Consider the following 12629-nt stretch of genomic DNA (forward strand, 5'->3'; position numbering starts at 1 on the left):
ACACGAGCGCAACACAATGACACAAACCACTAAACTGGAGTAAAGACATAAGTACGATTTTATTTATATTGTATACGTTTCTCAGTTTTGTTCAACAAAGCTCGTTGTCGGGAGCGAAAACAATTCACGTGTGTACAACAAGCATCGAGGACAACTTTAAATTAAGGAGCAGCGCTGAGATATTCCAGAGAACTGTCGGTTGGTTATTTCAACGATGGATGGAGAGTTTATTATCGTTTGCTTGTATGCGGGTGTGATTTAGCAAATCGATGGCTCGTCGACAGCAGCGGCTCCTTCTGTGACGGCTTTGACACATTTGGCCATCGTCTGCGAAGCCCTGCTAATGGAGTCTGAAAACAGAGAAGGTGCGGGCGTAAGAAGTTTATTTTACATTTCTACATATAGAGTATTTTAACCGGCGTATCCAAAATATAAAAACACTCGTACCTGTCATGTAGAAGTCCTTCACAGTCAGCTGAGGTGGCACCAGAGGAGCTGCTATGAGGTCCTGATTCACTGCCTGAGAGAGGAAACGGGTTAATCAAGAGAAGTGTCGGAAAAATTGCTTCTGTGAATGTGTGCGCGTTTGTGTACCTGGGCAAGTTCGATTGCTTGTTTGAAGTAGTTTGCCTCCTGAATGTCGTCGTACCGCACCAGATTAGGAGAAACCTCCTCTAGTCTGGCTCGGACCTCATCCACGGTGTCGTAGGGCAGCGCCACTCCAGCCAGCTGCAAACACACACACACGTTTCTTTGGTCAAATTAAATGTTGACGTGCAGTAGGAGCGTTTGTATTTTCTTTGTGAGAAACATCCTGCTCACATCAGACACAGCTCTGATGATCTTCCAGTCCTCTCGGGCCATTCCAGGGGCGGTGACGGCCACCCGGGTGTGCTGGCTTCTGCCTTCAGTGTTCACATAAGTGGCATTTTTCTCTGTGTACGCTGCGCCGGGTAGGATGATGTCTGCCATTGTTGCTCCTACGTCGCCATGGTGACCTGGATGGAGAGGTTGAAAACGGACATAAGTAAAGTTTGACTTTCTTGTTATCTGCTGAATGTGTGGATGCTTTGTGGCATGTGTGAGAGAGTGTACCCTGATAGATGATGAGGCTGTCTTTAGGCAGGTCAGCTCTCGTGATGCAGCCGGCATCAGCTCCCAGCAGGAACAGGACTTTGGGTGGATTCTTCCTGATGGCGTCCACACCGGCCTTGTAGCCCAGATCCAACGCAGCCACCTGACTGGCCACTCTGGTAACACACACACACACACACAATACAAGTATGAGCAGGAGGCATCCAATCGTGTTTTAAATCTTACAAACTTCACACAAGTTCTACCTGTGCAGGACGTTGAGGACTTTCCACCCCTCCTCCACCCCACTGCTGGTCCTTGCGTTTTGAGCGATGGTGGAGACGGCACCCAAAATGGCAGCTCCGTCTTCTCGCTGCAGAGCACTGCTGCCCACCACCACCACTGGGCGCTTAGCAGCTGAAAGCACCTGGAGAGGCAGAATAGAAGAGGGAAAAGAACAACATCAGTTCATCATCTTGCACCGAATTCCCTCCAAACCTGATCAGACTTCATGTTTGTGTACGTTACCTGGCAGAAGGGGTGTGTGCCGTCAGCCAGCTCCTTCAGCACCGAAGTCTCCTCTCCCAGGTGGTCGTACGTGTAGCTCAGGTCAACACTGTGACCCACCATGGCGACATGCAGCTCATTATGGAGCCAGCTGACAGAGGAGGAAGATGATGGGAGGTCGATTACAAACATAAGTCCATCAAATATCATGCAGACTAATGACAAAATAGTGGAAATAATTGACAAGCCACAACTTTAAATGACATCAATTGTGTCATCATATATTTAAATTTTATAACTACCAACTTTAATTGTAGCCTCATGTTTCTGTCTCTCTCTGTGATGTGTGAATTTACCTCTTGCGGACTCTGGCGTTGAACATCGGGGCTTCGTAGCGCGGGTTGGTTCCTATGAGCAGCAGCAGATCACAGTCCTCAATGCCAGTGATGCGCGAGTTCAACAGGTAGTTGGAGCGCAGGTCAGTGCTGCAGAGCGAGCAAGAAGAATGGTGACAAACTGCACACCTAAAGAGACTCATAACCTTCATGACCACATAAGCAGACTTACCCTGCCCCCGCCATGGGGAAGACCTCCTCGGTGCAGAGGTTTTCTGAGTCTAATCTATTGAGGAGGTCTTTGAGGGAGACCAGAGCTTCAGCGTCAGCCATCCCTCCCGCGATGGCTGCAACCTCGCTGCCCTGCACGCTCTGCAGCTACACACACACACAGACGAGCATTAATGCACATACGATGATACCTTTTTTAACAGACAGAGAGAATTGATATCACATCCTTGATCCTCCATAGTACAAGTACAGAAAGAGGAATAAACAGACAGGTTGCATAAAGCAGCAGACACACACTTACTGCTCCAGCGACACGAGTGAGAGCATCCTCCCAGGTGGTGGCAGTCAGCTGACCTGAATCGTCCTTAACCATTGGCTGAGTCAACCTCTGTCTCTTCAGACCGTCGTAGGAGAACCTGAAAACACACAAGTTACAAGTTTCACTCCTCAGTCAAGCTACATAGCAACAATTAACTTTCTTTATTGAATCTGCAACATGTTATAATAGGTTTATATTTTCGGGCTGGGGTCTGTCTCACCTGGTCTTGTCAGAGATCCATTCTTCATTGACGTCTTCATTCAGCCTGGGCATCACCCTCATCACCTCACCTCCTCTGGTGCTCACCACGATGTTACTGCCCACAGCATCCAACACGTCGATCGACTCGGTTTTCCTGCAGAGACAGCAGAAGATCAGATTTTTAAAAACTAATTTAGCAGAAACTCTTAGTCCATCAGCTTAACTGAAGAATCAAACCCTGTCCTACCTCGTCTCCCATGGTCGTGCGGTGAATGCATAGGGTTTGGAGGTGAGCGCTCCGACGGGACAGATGTCGATAACGTTGCCTGACAACTCTGACATAAACATCTTCTCTACGTACGTCCCGATCTGCAGGTTGTTTCCTCTTCCTGTTGTTCCCAGGTCTTCCACACCAGCGATCTCACTGGCAAAACTTTAAATCAAACAAACAAAAGATCTCACTAAGTATATTTCACCAATTGAAATTACAATAGCAAACAATAAGATTATCACATTATTCCTTATAGACATAAGTATGGCTGTTCATGATTACCGGACACAGCGGGTGCACTGGATGCAGCGGGTCATGATGGTCTTAATAAGCGGCCCGATGTTTTTGTCCTCCACTGCTCTCTTCCCTTCTGAGAAACGACTGCGGTCTGAACCAAACTGCATGGATTGATCCTGGGAACACCGCATGCAGATTGTGTTTACACTGACTTTTTCCAATCAACCTTAATCCCATTTACTTCCATTGTTTTGTGGGTGAACTGGCACCTTAACTTCCATAACCTTGTCCTTTAATTACCTGCAGATCACACTCTCCTCCCTGATCACAGATGGGGCAGTCCAGTGGGTGGTTGGCTAGCAGGAACTCCATCACCCCTTCTCTGATGATGCAAACACACGTTCATCAAGCTCATTTACAATCGTTTATTAACTATAGGAACATATTTAAAAGTTTTACAAAAGATTGATTCATATTTGAACTTGTACCTGGCTTTGCGTGTTTTCTCTGAGTTGGTGAGGATGTTCCAACCCTTCATGACGGGCATGGCACAGGCTGCTACCGGCTGAAGACCCACAACAAATCAAATAAGACACTCAAACACAAACATTTACAGCAGTTTCTATTCCATTGCAACTACTCTCTCTTGAGTGCTTGTTCAACCTAGTGGCTACTAAAATAATGTGGCTAAAGACAAACAGATAACCTCTTGTTACCTTTGGAGCTTTCTCGATCTCCACCAAGCACATACGGCAGTTTCCTGCCACTGAGAGGCGCTCATGGTAACAGAACCTGGGGATCTGGATTCCTACTTTCTCACACGCCTGACAGGGAAAGGAAAGAGAAATCAGCCAACAACAACAAAAATTAGGAAAACTGCACCAGTCTGTTGTCTTACAGGCAGTAAGCAAGTACTTGGATAAATAATTCATGATACTTTAATAAAGAAGCATCTACTTAATAAAAGCCAGTAATGCTTGGTAACACCAGGTCTTTCAACTTTTTGAGTAAAAACTGAAATATACACTAAATCATTGCCAGGAAATCATTGTCACTATCTGTATTAGTTTGAAGTACATGGATCTGATGCCTCTCACCTGGAGGACAGTGGTTCCTGGCTCCACCTCCACTGGTTTCCCATCCACAAACACTTCCACCATGTTGCTGGCAGCCCGCACTGATGTACGCACTGAAAATGCACATGATGCAAATTAATATGTTTTAATATGTTCCCACAAAGGTGTCACAGAGGTAAATCTGTATATTAAGTAGACCTGCATTTAAGACAAATATATATATAAATATAATTCTATTTTACAGATATACACAAGAACCTATAGCAATTACAGTAAGGAACCTGCTATTTACCTTGACAAACGCACACAGATGTATATACAGACTTGTATAAACACACACACACACTTTAGAGCTTACCGGTGTTGGAGGGAGCCAGACTGCTCTTGGCAGCTCGGGCTAGAGCCTGACCGACAGTCGGCAGTCGCAACATGACTCTGTGAGAGGAAGCAACATATGAGTTAATCTTATTCAGAGATGGCATGTATCAAATTTCATTAAAGAAATCTGCAATCTGACTTGGTTTGGAGACTTTGAGCAGCAACTGCTCAGATCAGCAAAGTACAGATTCAGCAACAGACAATTCCCACAATTATCTGAAGCCCTACATGACTTATGCTGCTCAAACAACAGCGCAAATCCCAAAGAGATTCTGTCACGGTCGCTGAAAACTGAAAAACAAAAATCCTTCTAACATTTGAATTCCAAGAACTGAATTTCTGGTATTTCTGTATAAAAGTAACCTAAACGATTAACTTTAAAAAGTGTTGTGTGATTAATTGATCGCAGTACAAATGATAGTGGCTTGTTAAGAGGTGAGGAAACACACATGACACTGTTTAGGTGATGCTGTCATAACATAGCTGCAGAAACCAGAGAGGTTTCAACCTGTCTGCACTTTTTCTTTTACTTGACATCCTTTGAGAAGTTTTTCTCTTGGAAATGAACCTTTTCTAATATGATATTAATAAATATGTGCAATGCAAAATTAGGTACAGTTCTTGATTCATCAGGGATTAACTACTATGACAAGGTTTAGATACAAACTTTGAACATAAACACTTAATGAAACTCAGCTTTTTAAGGACAAAAGGCTGAAATCAGGAGCAAACAACACATTCATCCACCTGCTGAACAACCTCAAAACTTATTCCATGAAGCATCTTTTACTGCAGGGTTTGTTGATTTGGATTGAGACCCAGTGCTAGCGATGCTAAGCTAATAAGCTGTCAACAACAACGTGTTATTGTCATTCCACCACGGTAACGTTTCGGGCAGATAACGCACAGAGGACAGGTGAGTTTCCCACAACACGTTAAGATCATGGGCACGACAACAAACTGTTACAAAGCAACGTGGGCATGAGAAGGAGCTACAGGCAGCATGAACCTTGCAGTGAGGACGCAGGCTAGCAGCGTTAGCTAGTCAAGGACACTGTGTTGTAAGAGGGTACCTGCAGGTTAATGGGTCAAACGCGTACTTCTACCCTTACGATGCGCCGCTTTAATAACGTGAAAACGTAAACGTATGTTAGAGAATAATGTTTGTCTTCGATCTTACCTTTCGCTATTTGGCCTTCTGGACCAGAACAGCGGTGAACTGAGTTTTAACCACCAGTGGAATAGCGATGGCAGCTGTTAGCGGAAGTGGCAGCTCACTTCCTTTTGATATTAGAGTCTAGATTCCACAATAAAAGTTTTCTGAGCATTTTAATCAATCACGTATTATTATAATAATTATTATAATTATACATTTTATTATTATTAGTAGGAGTAGTAATAGTAGTAGCATTATTAATATGACATATATGGTCATTCTGTTATGATGGTGTATTTATTCGTATGTTGTTGTAATGCCTTAAGTTTCTATTCTTGTCCATGTGTTTGTAAGCAATTCAACTTTGAATAAAGTTTAAAAAAATCAGATTAAACACGATCTTGATTTATTCAGATTAAAAAAAGATCTTGATTTTCACAATAAAAACCTTCACTTTTGTTGACATGACACTCCATCGTCTGTTCTTGACTTTATTTTTCTTACTGCACTGACACACAAGCTATGTGGATCCATTGAGTCGATTGCAGGAATTTGTTAACACAACAAAAAAACAAAAACACCAAAAATTACAATTACTGGACAACTTGGCTTTTCACCTTCGACTACATTTCCCACAATGCCCCGGGCGCTCAGCGGAAGTCGCTACGTGTTCCCTCTCCTAGATCCCAGTTCAGGAAGCGTCAACAAACAGAAACTAGAGTTGGTGCTTTCTCCTGTGAAGGAGTGCAGCAAACATCCGGTAAATATCCTCAGACGTGGAGCGATTTAGTTATTTATCTGTCTCCGATGCCTTTTATATGAAATCTGTCTGAAATGAGACTAAATAGGCCTTTGTATCTTATGAAACTAGCTAGCAGCATGCTAACTGTGTCAGCTAGCGTCAAATAACTTTAAAAAATAACCTATATCGGTGTTTATCGGGAAAAACCCTCCTCAATTTGTGTTATGTCTGCTCAGTGTGCCATTGGTTTGTATATGAACCAACAGTTAGCTTAGCTTGGTCAGTGTGTAGCTTAGCTTTGCAGTAACACGGTGTGTTGATGTGCTGTCACCATTTCTAATGACTAATCAGTGATAGAACACACAAGGTTTCATATGTTACACATGTAAATATGTGTGTTATTAACGTAAGAGCCACAGAACTGTGTGTGTTGTTGTAGACATGGTGTAACTAAGGGTCAGCACCGGTCAGGAGTGAGCATGACAGGAAAGGTCCAGTTAAACTGTTTATTATGTCTCCTCTCATACTGAGTGGTTTCTTAGTTTTACAAAATAATGAAGTTGAATTATAATAGCTGTTCATGATCCAATGATTATAAAGCCCAAAATGCACTGTTTTTGTAATTTGTCAGCTTAAAAAGTCTGTGTGGCAAAAGAATCTGGCACAAATAAGTTTGAAAATTGCAGCAATGGTGGGAAACCATTGGTTTGCTCTCCTTGTTGATTGAATGAATACAGTAGTATTTTTGCAACTGTAAAGTTAGGATTCATCATCATCTAGAGATAATTGCAAAAAAAAAGATTTCAAAATAAGACATTACAAAGACAATCAGATACCTTCCGATACTTTCCGATCTAAAAAAAAGTCAAGAAAAGCAACTCAAGGTCCAAGTGCATGATCTGACATAGTCTAAAAGTTGTATTCTTCTCAGCTACATTTTGAAATAACACAGATTCTTAATTAAAAGTTTGCCAGGTTAAAATGTTGAAGCATGCAGTGTGTACATTCTGCTGTTTACCACACAGCTCCAGACAGTCCCTTTTAGACTGATAGTTTTTTTTGCTGAAGCTCATCTGGAATATTGGAGTATTTCATCCTGTCTTTCATCTCCCTCACCTTCTTGCACTTGAAATCAAATCTTCAGCACCATGTTGCCGACCACCACGCCGCACAGCAACGGCGCCCCCGGCTCCAGAGACGCAGCGCGCCACACAGCGGGCGCCAAACGCTACAAGTACCTGAGGCGGCTGCTGCATTTTGGACAGATGGACTTTGATTTTGCCATGTGGCAGATGCTGTACTTGTTCACGTCGCCACAGAGGGTCTACCGCAACTTCCACTACAGGAAACAGACCAAGGACCAGTGGGCCAGGGACGACCCTGCGTTCCTGGTGCTGCTCAGCATCTGGCTGTGTGGTGAGTCTGACTGTGTCGATAAAAAAACACCTCATAGTAATATCTGTTCGTTCATTTTCACACCAATTTGTCTTCCCTGTTTGGTAGTTTTTATTTATATAATGCATCTGGGCTAATCCTGATGTTGTCTGTGTACAATGAGAACTAAACGCTCCCTGTGTTCGTCTGTAGTGTCAACATTAGGCTTTGGTCTGGTGCTGGACATGGGTGTCCTGGAAACTCTGAAACTGCTGCTGTGGGTGGTTTTTGTCGACTGTATAGGAGTTGGTCTGCTCATATCGACGCTCATGTGGTGAGTCCCAAGTTTGTCTGGTTTACTGTATGAAAATCATCTTCACGTTGTCTCTCTAGCTTTTTGAAAATTGAGCTCTAAGGTGGATTTTGTTCTTCTTTTGTCTTTTCCAGGTTTATCAGCAACAAGTACCTTCTAAAGCAACCCAGCAGAAATTTAGATGTTGAGTGGGGCTACGCGTTTGATGTTCACCTCAATGCGTTCTACCCACTGTTACTCATCCTGCACTTTCTGCAGCTCTTCTTCATCAACCGTGAGTAGATCCTCTCTCTGTGAGTTTTAGCTGCATGTGTGAAAGGACATCATTTCGTTTAAGCTGTTAAATTATCTTTAAATGTGCATTTAACATGTTTTATTAATCATTCCTATAAAATATCCAAGAGGAGAATAAAGTTTTGATGCAAGACAAAAACTAAATCAACACCAGACTTACACAGATGTAGTTTATCAGATGTTGTGTCGGTATTTGCAGTTTGTCGTTTTGTGTGTTTCAGATATTGTGGTGATAAACTCAGACTGGTTCCTGGGATACTTTGTCGGAAACACTTTGTGGCTCATCGCCATCGGTTATTATCTCTACATCACCTTCTTAGGGTACAATGGTAAGCCCCATTCACCTTAACTGAGAGTTACATTTTTTTTATTATAAACCACTTGTTATTGAAACAGGATTAAAGTCGGTTAAACTGATAAAATGCTGGTCAAAGTTACTATATATCAACTATAATTTATTACTTATTTCAGGGTTTAAGTTTTTTGAGTGAAATAAATATTTCTGACTGAAAGTATTGGCTTCCCTTCATGTTGTCAAACTTTATATTCACCTTGGTGGCACTGCTCAAAATTCAGCCTTTTGATTGGTTGTAGTGATGGCCATATAATATATTAGTTTATGTTTCAGTCCGACTTTGTATCTTCTTCTGTCTTTAACCCGTCATCGTGTGTTGTCCTCGCAGCTCTTCCCTTCCTGCAGAACACGGTGGTGCTGCTCTACCCCTTCGCTCTGCTCGGCCTCTTCTACGTCCTCTCCGTCTCTCTGGGCTGGAACTTCACTCAGAGCCTCTGCTCATTCTACAAATTCAGAGTCCAGTAAAACCAGTTTGCCCCTCAAACTGGACACGAGACGCCTTCAGGCCGACAAGCCAACAAAATCAGTTTTGGGGACATCAAATTTATTTCCAGCGGCTGTCGGCAAACATCCGGTGGAGAGGGACTATGGAAACTGGGACCTCTAGGTTGAGGGACGGTGACTCACACTTGATTTTCTGTTTGGCTCTCATGATGAACTGCAGCTGAAGAGTGGTGTGTTTGGACTAGTTGCAGAAACAACGGGACAGAAGAGACGGAGCTTTTAACGTTGTTCTTTTTTGTATGATTTGTAAATAGTTCTCTGGCAGGTTGTAATATATACACAGAGCGTGGTTTCTGAAGAGGAGAAATTTGCTTTGTTTCTTTCAGTTTTGGTTAAAAAAACCAAAACAGAACAAAATGAAATCCTGATTATTGAAGAGAGGAGAGGAAAGTGGAGGAATGTGGGATGCAAACTTTTTTTTTCCTTTTCTTTTTCTCTTGAAGTGTACATTCCAGAGCACTTTCAATAAAAGGTTTTATTAATTTAAGTGGATGTGGCTTTAATTCCTGGAGGAATAAACTCACCTTTAGGGAGAGTGTAATTGTAGTTACATGCTAAAGCCACACAGTGGCACTGTTGTCCCTGCAATGGGTGACTGGAATAACACTAATATTTATGTTTTATAATATATAATACAAGTTTTGAATATCAGCCATTAGTGGAAATATCTCATTAGATTTTATTATTACTCTTTTGTTTCTGTTTTCCATATACAAGAAGCATCAGTAGTATTTTAAGCTTTCCAAAGAAAACATGAGAAATGTTGGTGTATTTTTTTTAATTCACCAGATTCCTGCCTTCCGCTCGTCACAGCATCTCTACTTCAGCGAGTTCATGAACATCTGCCTGAACTTCTCCAGGTCGACGTTCTGCATGATGACGGCCTTGTGCTTCTTGTTCAGCAGCTCCATGTAGTCCAGCACCATCATGCCTCGGGTGTATTTCCCCCCCAGCTCCACTGTCACAGCAACCTGGGCGAGGAAGAGGAGGGAAGGAAGTAAAATGGTTTTAGCTGGATGGAGATTTTAAAAGAAGAAGACGAAGCAGGGGCCGCTCACCTCTTCACTCTCTGTTATAAATGTGTCGTCGATGGCGGCAGCCATGGCGTAGGTGTCGCAGGAGTTGAACCCTTTTCCTTCTGTGATCTCCTTCTGATAGTCGGCCGACTGAGCTTTCTGCAGACCATATCATGAAATGACTTTTTAATGGTGAGTGAAGGGGTCTTGGTCAAAGTTATCAATGGAACCAGGCGATGGATGGAATAAAAGCAATTCCTGATTGGACGTATCCTGCGTTTCACAGCTCCCTGTTCTTACCTTCATTGAGAGGCTGGTGATCTTCTTCATAAACGCAGCCTTCTCTGTGTTTTGGGACAGCCAGTGCTCACAGAAAGACTGACAGAGCAAATGTTTTAGGTGGTTAGTTTGGAATTTTCAGCTGATAACAACTCAATATGGACTTTACATGCAAATTTACAGTATGTTTTAAATGTCACAGCGAACATTTTTAAAGGTTTAATGCATTGGCCGGGAAATGGATCCATTTCTCTACCACCAACCCACCAGTGTTCTGAAAAACCAAAAGAACCAGCAAGGTTCACATTATTCTTTGCAGCCTCACCCACGGCAGACTGTTCCTGCAGCTGAACTCCCAGGGGCGATGTAGGTGGGGCAGGTGTAGCGATCCAGCACGATGTGGGCGGCCTCGGGGTCGGCCACAAAGTTGAACTCTCTGCACACTGTGGTGTTACCTCTGGCTGCACACACGGACACACATATGTAACAGAAGGGACAAACGCATGTATTTGTGTGTTTAATGTTTTCAAAAGACTAACGTACAGTCTGTGTTTCCTCCCATGATGTAAAGAGCCTTGAGTTTCTTGGGGAGGGAGGGGTCCAGTTGTACTGCGACGGCCAAGTTAGTGAGGGGGGCCGTGGCCACCAGGGTCACCTGTTCACAGAGCAATGACACAGAAATACACACTTTTTCTTTTTCTTTAAAAGCGTCCTCAGAACAGGAAGAAGTATTTCAGGCTAGTGCTTCCCGAAAGAGAACCCCCCAAAAAGGTCAGAGGTCAAAGTCAATAAACTACACTCTCGTCTTTGTCTGTGTGTGTCTCACCTCTCCGGGGTTTTGATTAACGATCTTGACCATGGCAAGCACGCCTCTTTTCCTCTGCAGCAGCTCCAGGCTGGGGGGGGGGTCCGGGGCGTCGCCCATGCCATCCTTTCCGTGGTAGTCTCCAGCGTGACGCCGGTTGGCCAGCAGGGGCCCTGAGCATCCTCGGTACACTGGGATCTGAATGTGATAGTTGTGTAGGGATGTGTCGCTCTCTCACTTAGATCCAACATTTACTATAATAATGATAATAATAACTTACATCCAGTCTGTTGCAGGCTTTCAGGACGCGCAGTGTGTTCGTGAGGACGTTCTCCAGCGGTGTGTTGCCATAGCAGCAGGTGATCCCCAAAATCTCCACATCGGGGGCCGCCAGGGCCACCATGATGGCCTGAGCATCATCCACCCCCGTGTCCGCATCGATGAACAGCTTTTTTTTTCATGCTACGCTCAAACACAAGTAAGTAAGTCCCATTGTAAATCCTCAAATCCAATTTTCATTGAGGAAACTTAAAATATAAAAAATTCTGAACAGAGTTTGGTCGATAATGATACATCAGCAGCTCTTCTGCTTCAGGAAGCTGGGGATTATGGGTAATGTCTACAGTTAAGTTTGGTGTCAGTTCTATGCAGACAACACATTTATAGGCTTTGTTTTTTCTCTCCATGAAAACCATTAAAACTCTTAGAACCACCACGTGTGGCTGCATGGGGCGCTGTTGCTTAGCAAAAGTTAAACAGTGTTGCTTTAAAACACTTGAAAAATTGTGAGTTTAAAGTAAATATAAAGAAACATATTAAGTAAAAAAAATCTAATCTACACAACATGAATATCAAGTACAGGTTGAGCAAATTCTATTTTTATATTTAATTTTACAGCATGTTTAAGTGAAATCTAAATTCATATATGTTAAAATGAAAGATATTCACGCTTGAAAATGAAAATAATTAAAAACTAATGGTTATTCTACTAAGAAAATAATAAAGAGTCTCACCTTGGGAGTGAGCGACGTCTCCTGCTGTGTGATGATGAGCTGCAGCTGCTGTGAGCTAGTAACTGTGCTGCAGCCTTTTAATAGCACGGAGGAGTTTCTTATGACAGAGGACAAACACCCTGGCCAGGGTACGTTTCCACAGAGAGGCT

General features: G+C 43.0%; 2 protein-coding genes and 1 pseudogene across 2 annotated transcripts; 1 reads left to right on the top strand and 2 right to left on the bottom strand.

Moving 5' to 3' along the window:
- Positions 1-35: 35 nt before the first annotated feature.
- LOC118103493 (NADH-ubiquinone oxidoreductase 75 kDa subunit, mitochondrial-like) lies at positions 36-5904 on the bottom strand. The gene is made up of 19 exons (XM_035150497.2): positions 5810-5904; positions 4610-4686; positions 4273-4364; positions 3892-3999; positions 3664-3740; positions 3476-3557; positions 3221-3351; positions 2915-3100; positions 2687-2821; positions 2449-2563; positions 2149-2294; positions 1938-2066; positions 1603-1732; positions 1341-1501; positions 1096-1250; positions 823-998; positions 595-729; positions 448-520; positions 36-350 (listed from the first exon to the last, which is right to left on the bottom strand). The coding sequence occupies exons 2-19, from the start codon at positions 4680-4682 to the stop codon at positions 259-261; spliced, it is 2196 nt and encodes a 731-aa protein (XP_035006388.1). The 5' UTR covers positions 4683-4686; positions 5810-5904; the 3' UTR covers positions 36-258.
- Positions 5905-6424: 520 nt separating this feature from the next.
- unc50 (unc-50 homolog (C. elegans)) lies at positions 6425-9854 on the top strand. Its single transcript, XM_035150670.1, has 6 exons — positions 6425-6545; positions 7672-7943; positions 8115-8235; positions 8349-8488; positions 8730-8837; positions 9192-9854. The coding sequence occupies exons 2-6, from the start codon at positions 7676-7678 to the stop codon at positions 9326-9328; spliced, it is 774 nt and encodes a 257-aa protein (XP_035006561.1). The 5' UTR covers positions 6425-6545; positions 7672-7675; the 3' UTR covers positions 9329-9854.
- A 276-nt stretch (positions 9855-10130) lies between these two features.
- On the bottom strand, positions 10131-12540 carry LOC118103679 (annotated as a pseudogene).
- Positions 12541-12629: the final 89 nt, after the last annotated feature.

The sequence above is a fragment of the Hippoglossus stenolepis genome, chromosome 24 (assembly GCF_022539355.2).
Source record: "Hippoglossus stenolepis isolate QCI-W04-F060 chromosome 24, HSTE1.2, whole genome shotgun sequence".
NCBI lineage: Eukaryota > Metazoa > Chordata > Actinopteri > Pleuronectiformes > Pleuronectidae > Hippoglossus > Hippoglossus stenolepis.

Bases quoted from the DNA above. Each gene is read 5' to 3' on its own strand.
- LOC118103493 (XM_035150497.2), bottom strand. From the start codon at position 4,682: ATGTTGCGACTGCCGACTGTCGGTCAGGCTCTAGCCCGAGCTGCCAAG. The intron at 4,000-4,272 runs GTGAGAGGCATC...TTTCCCTGTCAG, and splicing joins CAGGAACCACTGTCCTCCAG to GCGTGTGAGAAAGTAGGAAT. The intron at 521-594 runs GTACACAAACGC...TTCCTCTCTCAG, and splicing joins AAGCAATCGAACTTGCCCAG to GCAGTGAATCAGGACCTCAT.
- unc50 (XM_035150670.1), top strand. From the start codon at position 7,676: ATGTTGCCGACCACCACGCCGCACAGCAACGGCGCCCCCGGCTCCAGA. The intron at 7,944-8,114 runs GTGAGTCTGACT...GTTCGTCTGTAG, and splicing joins GCTCAGCATCTGGCTGTGTG to TGTCAACATTAGGCTTTGGT. The intron at 8,489-8,729 runs GTGAGTAGATCC...TGTGTGTTTCAG, and splicing joins GCAGCTCTTCTTCATCAACC to ATATTGTGGTGATAAACTCA.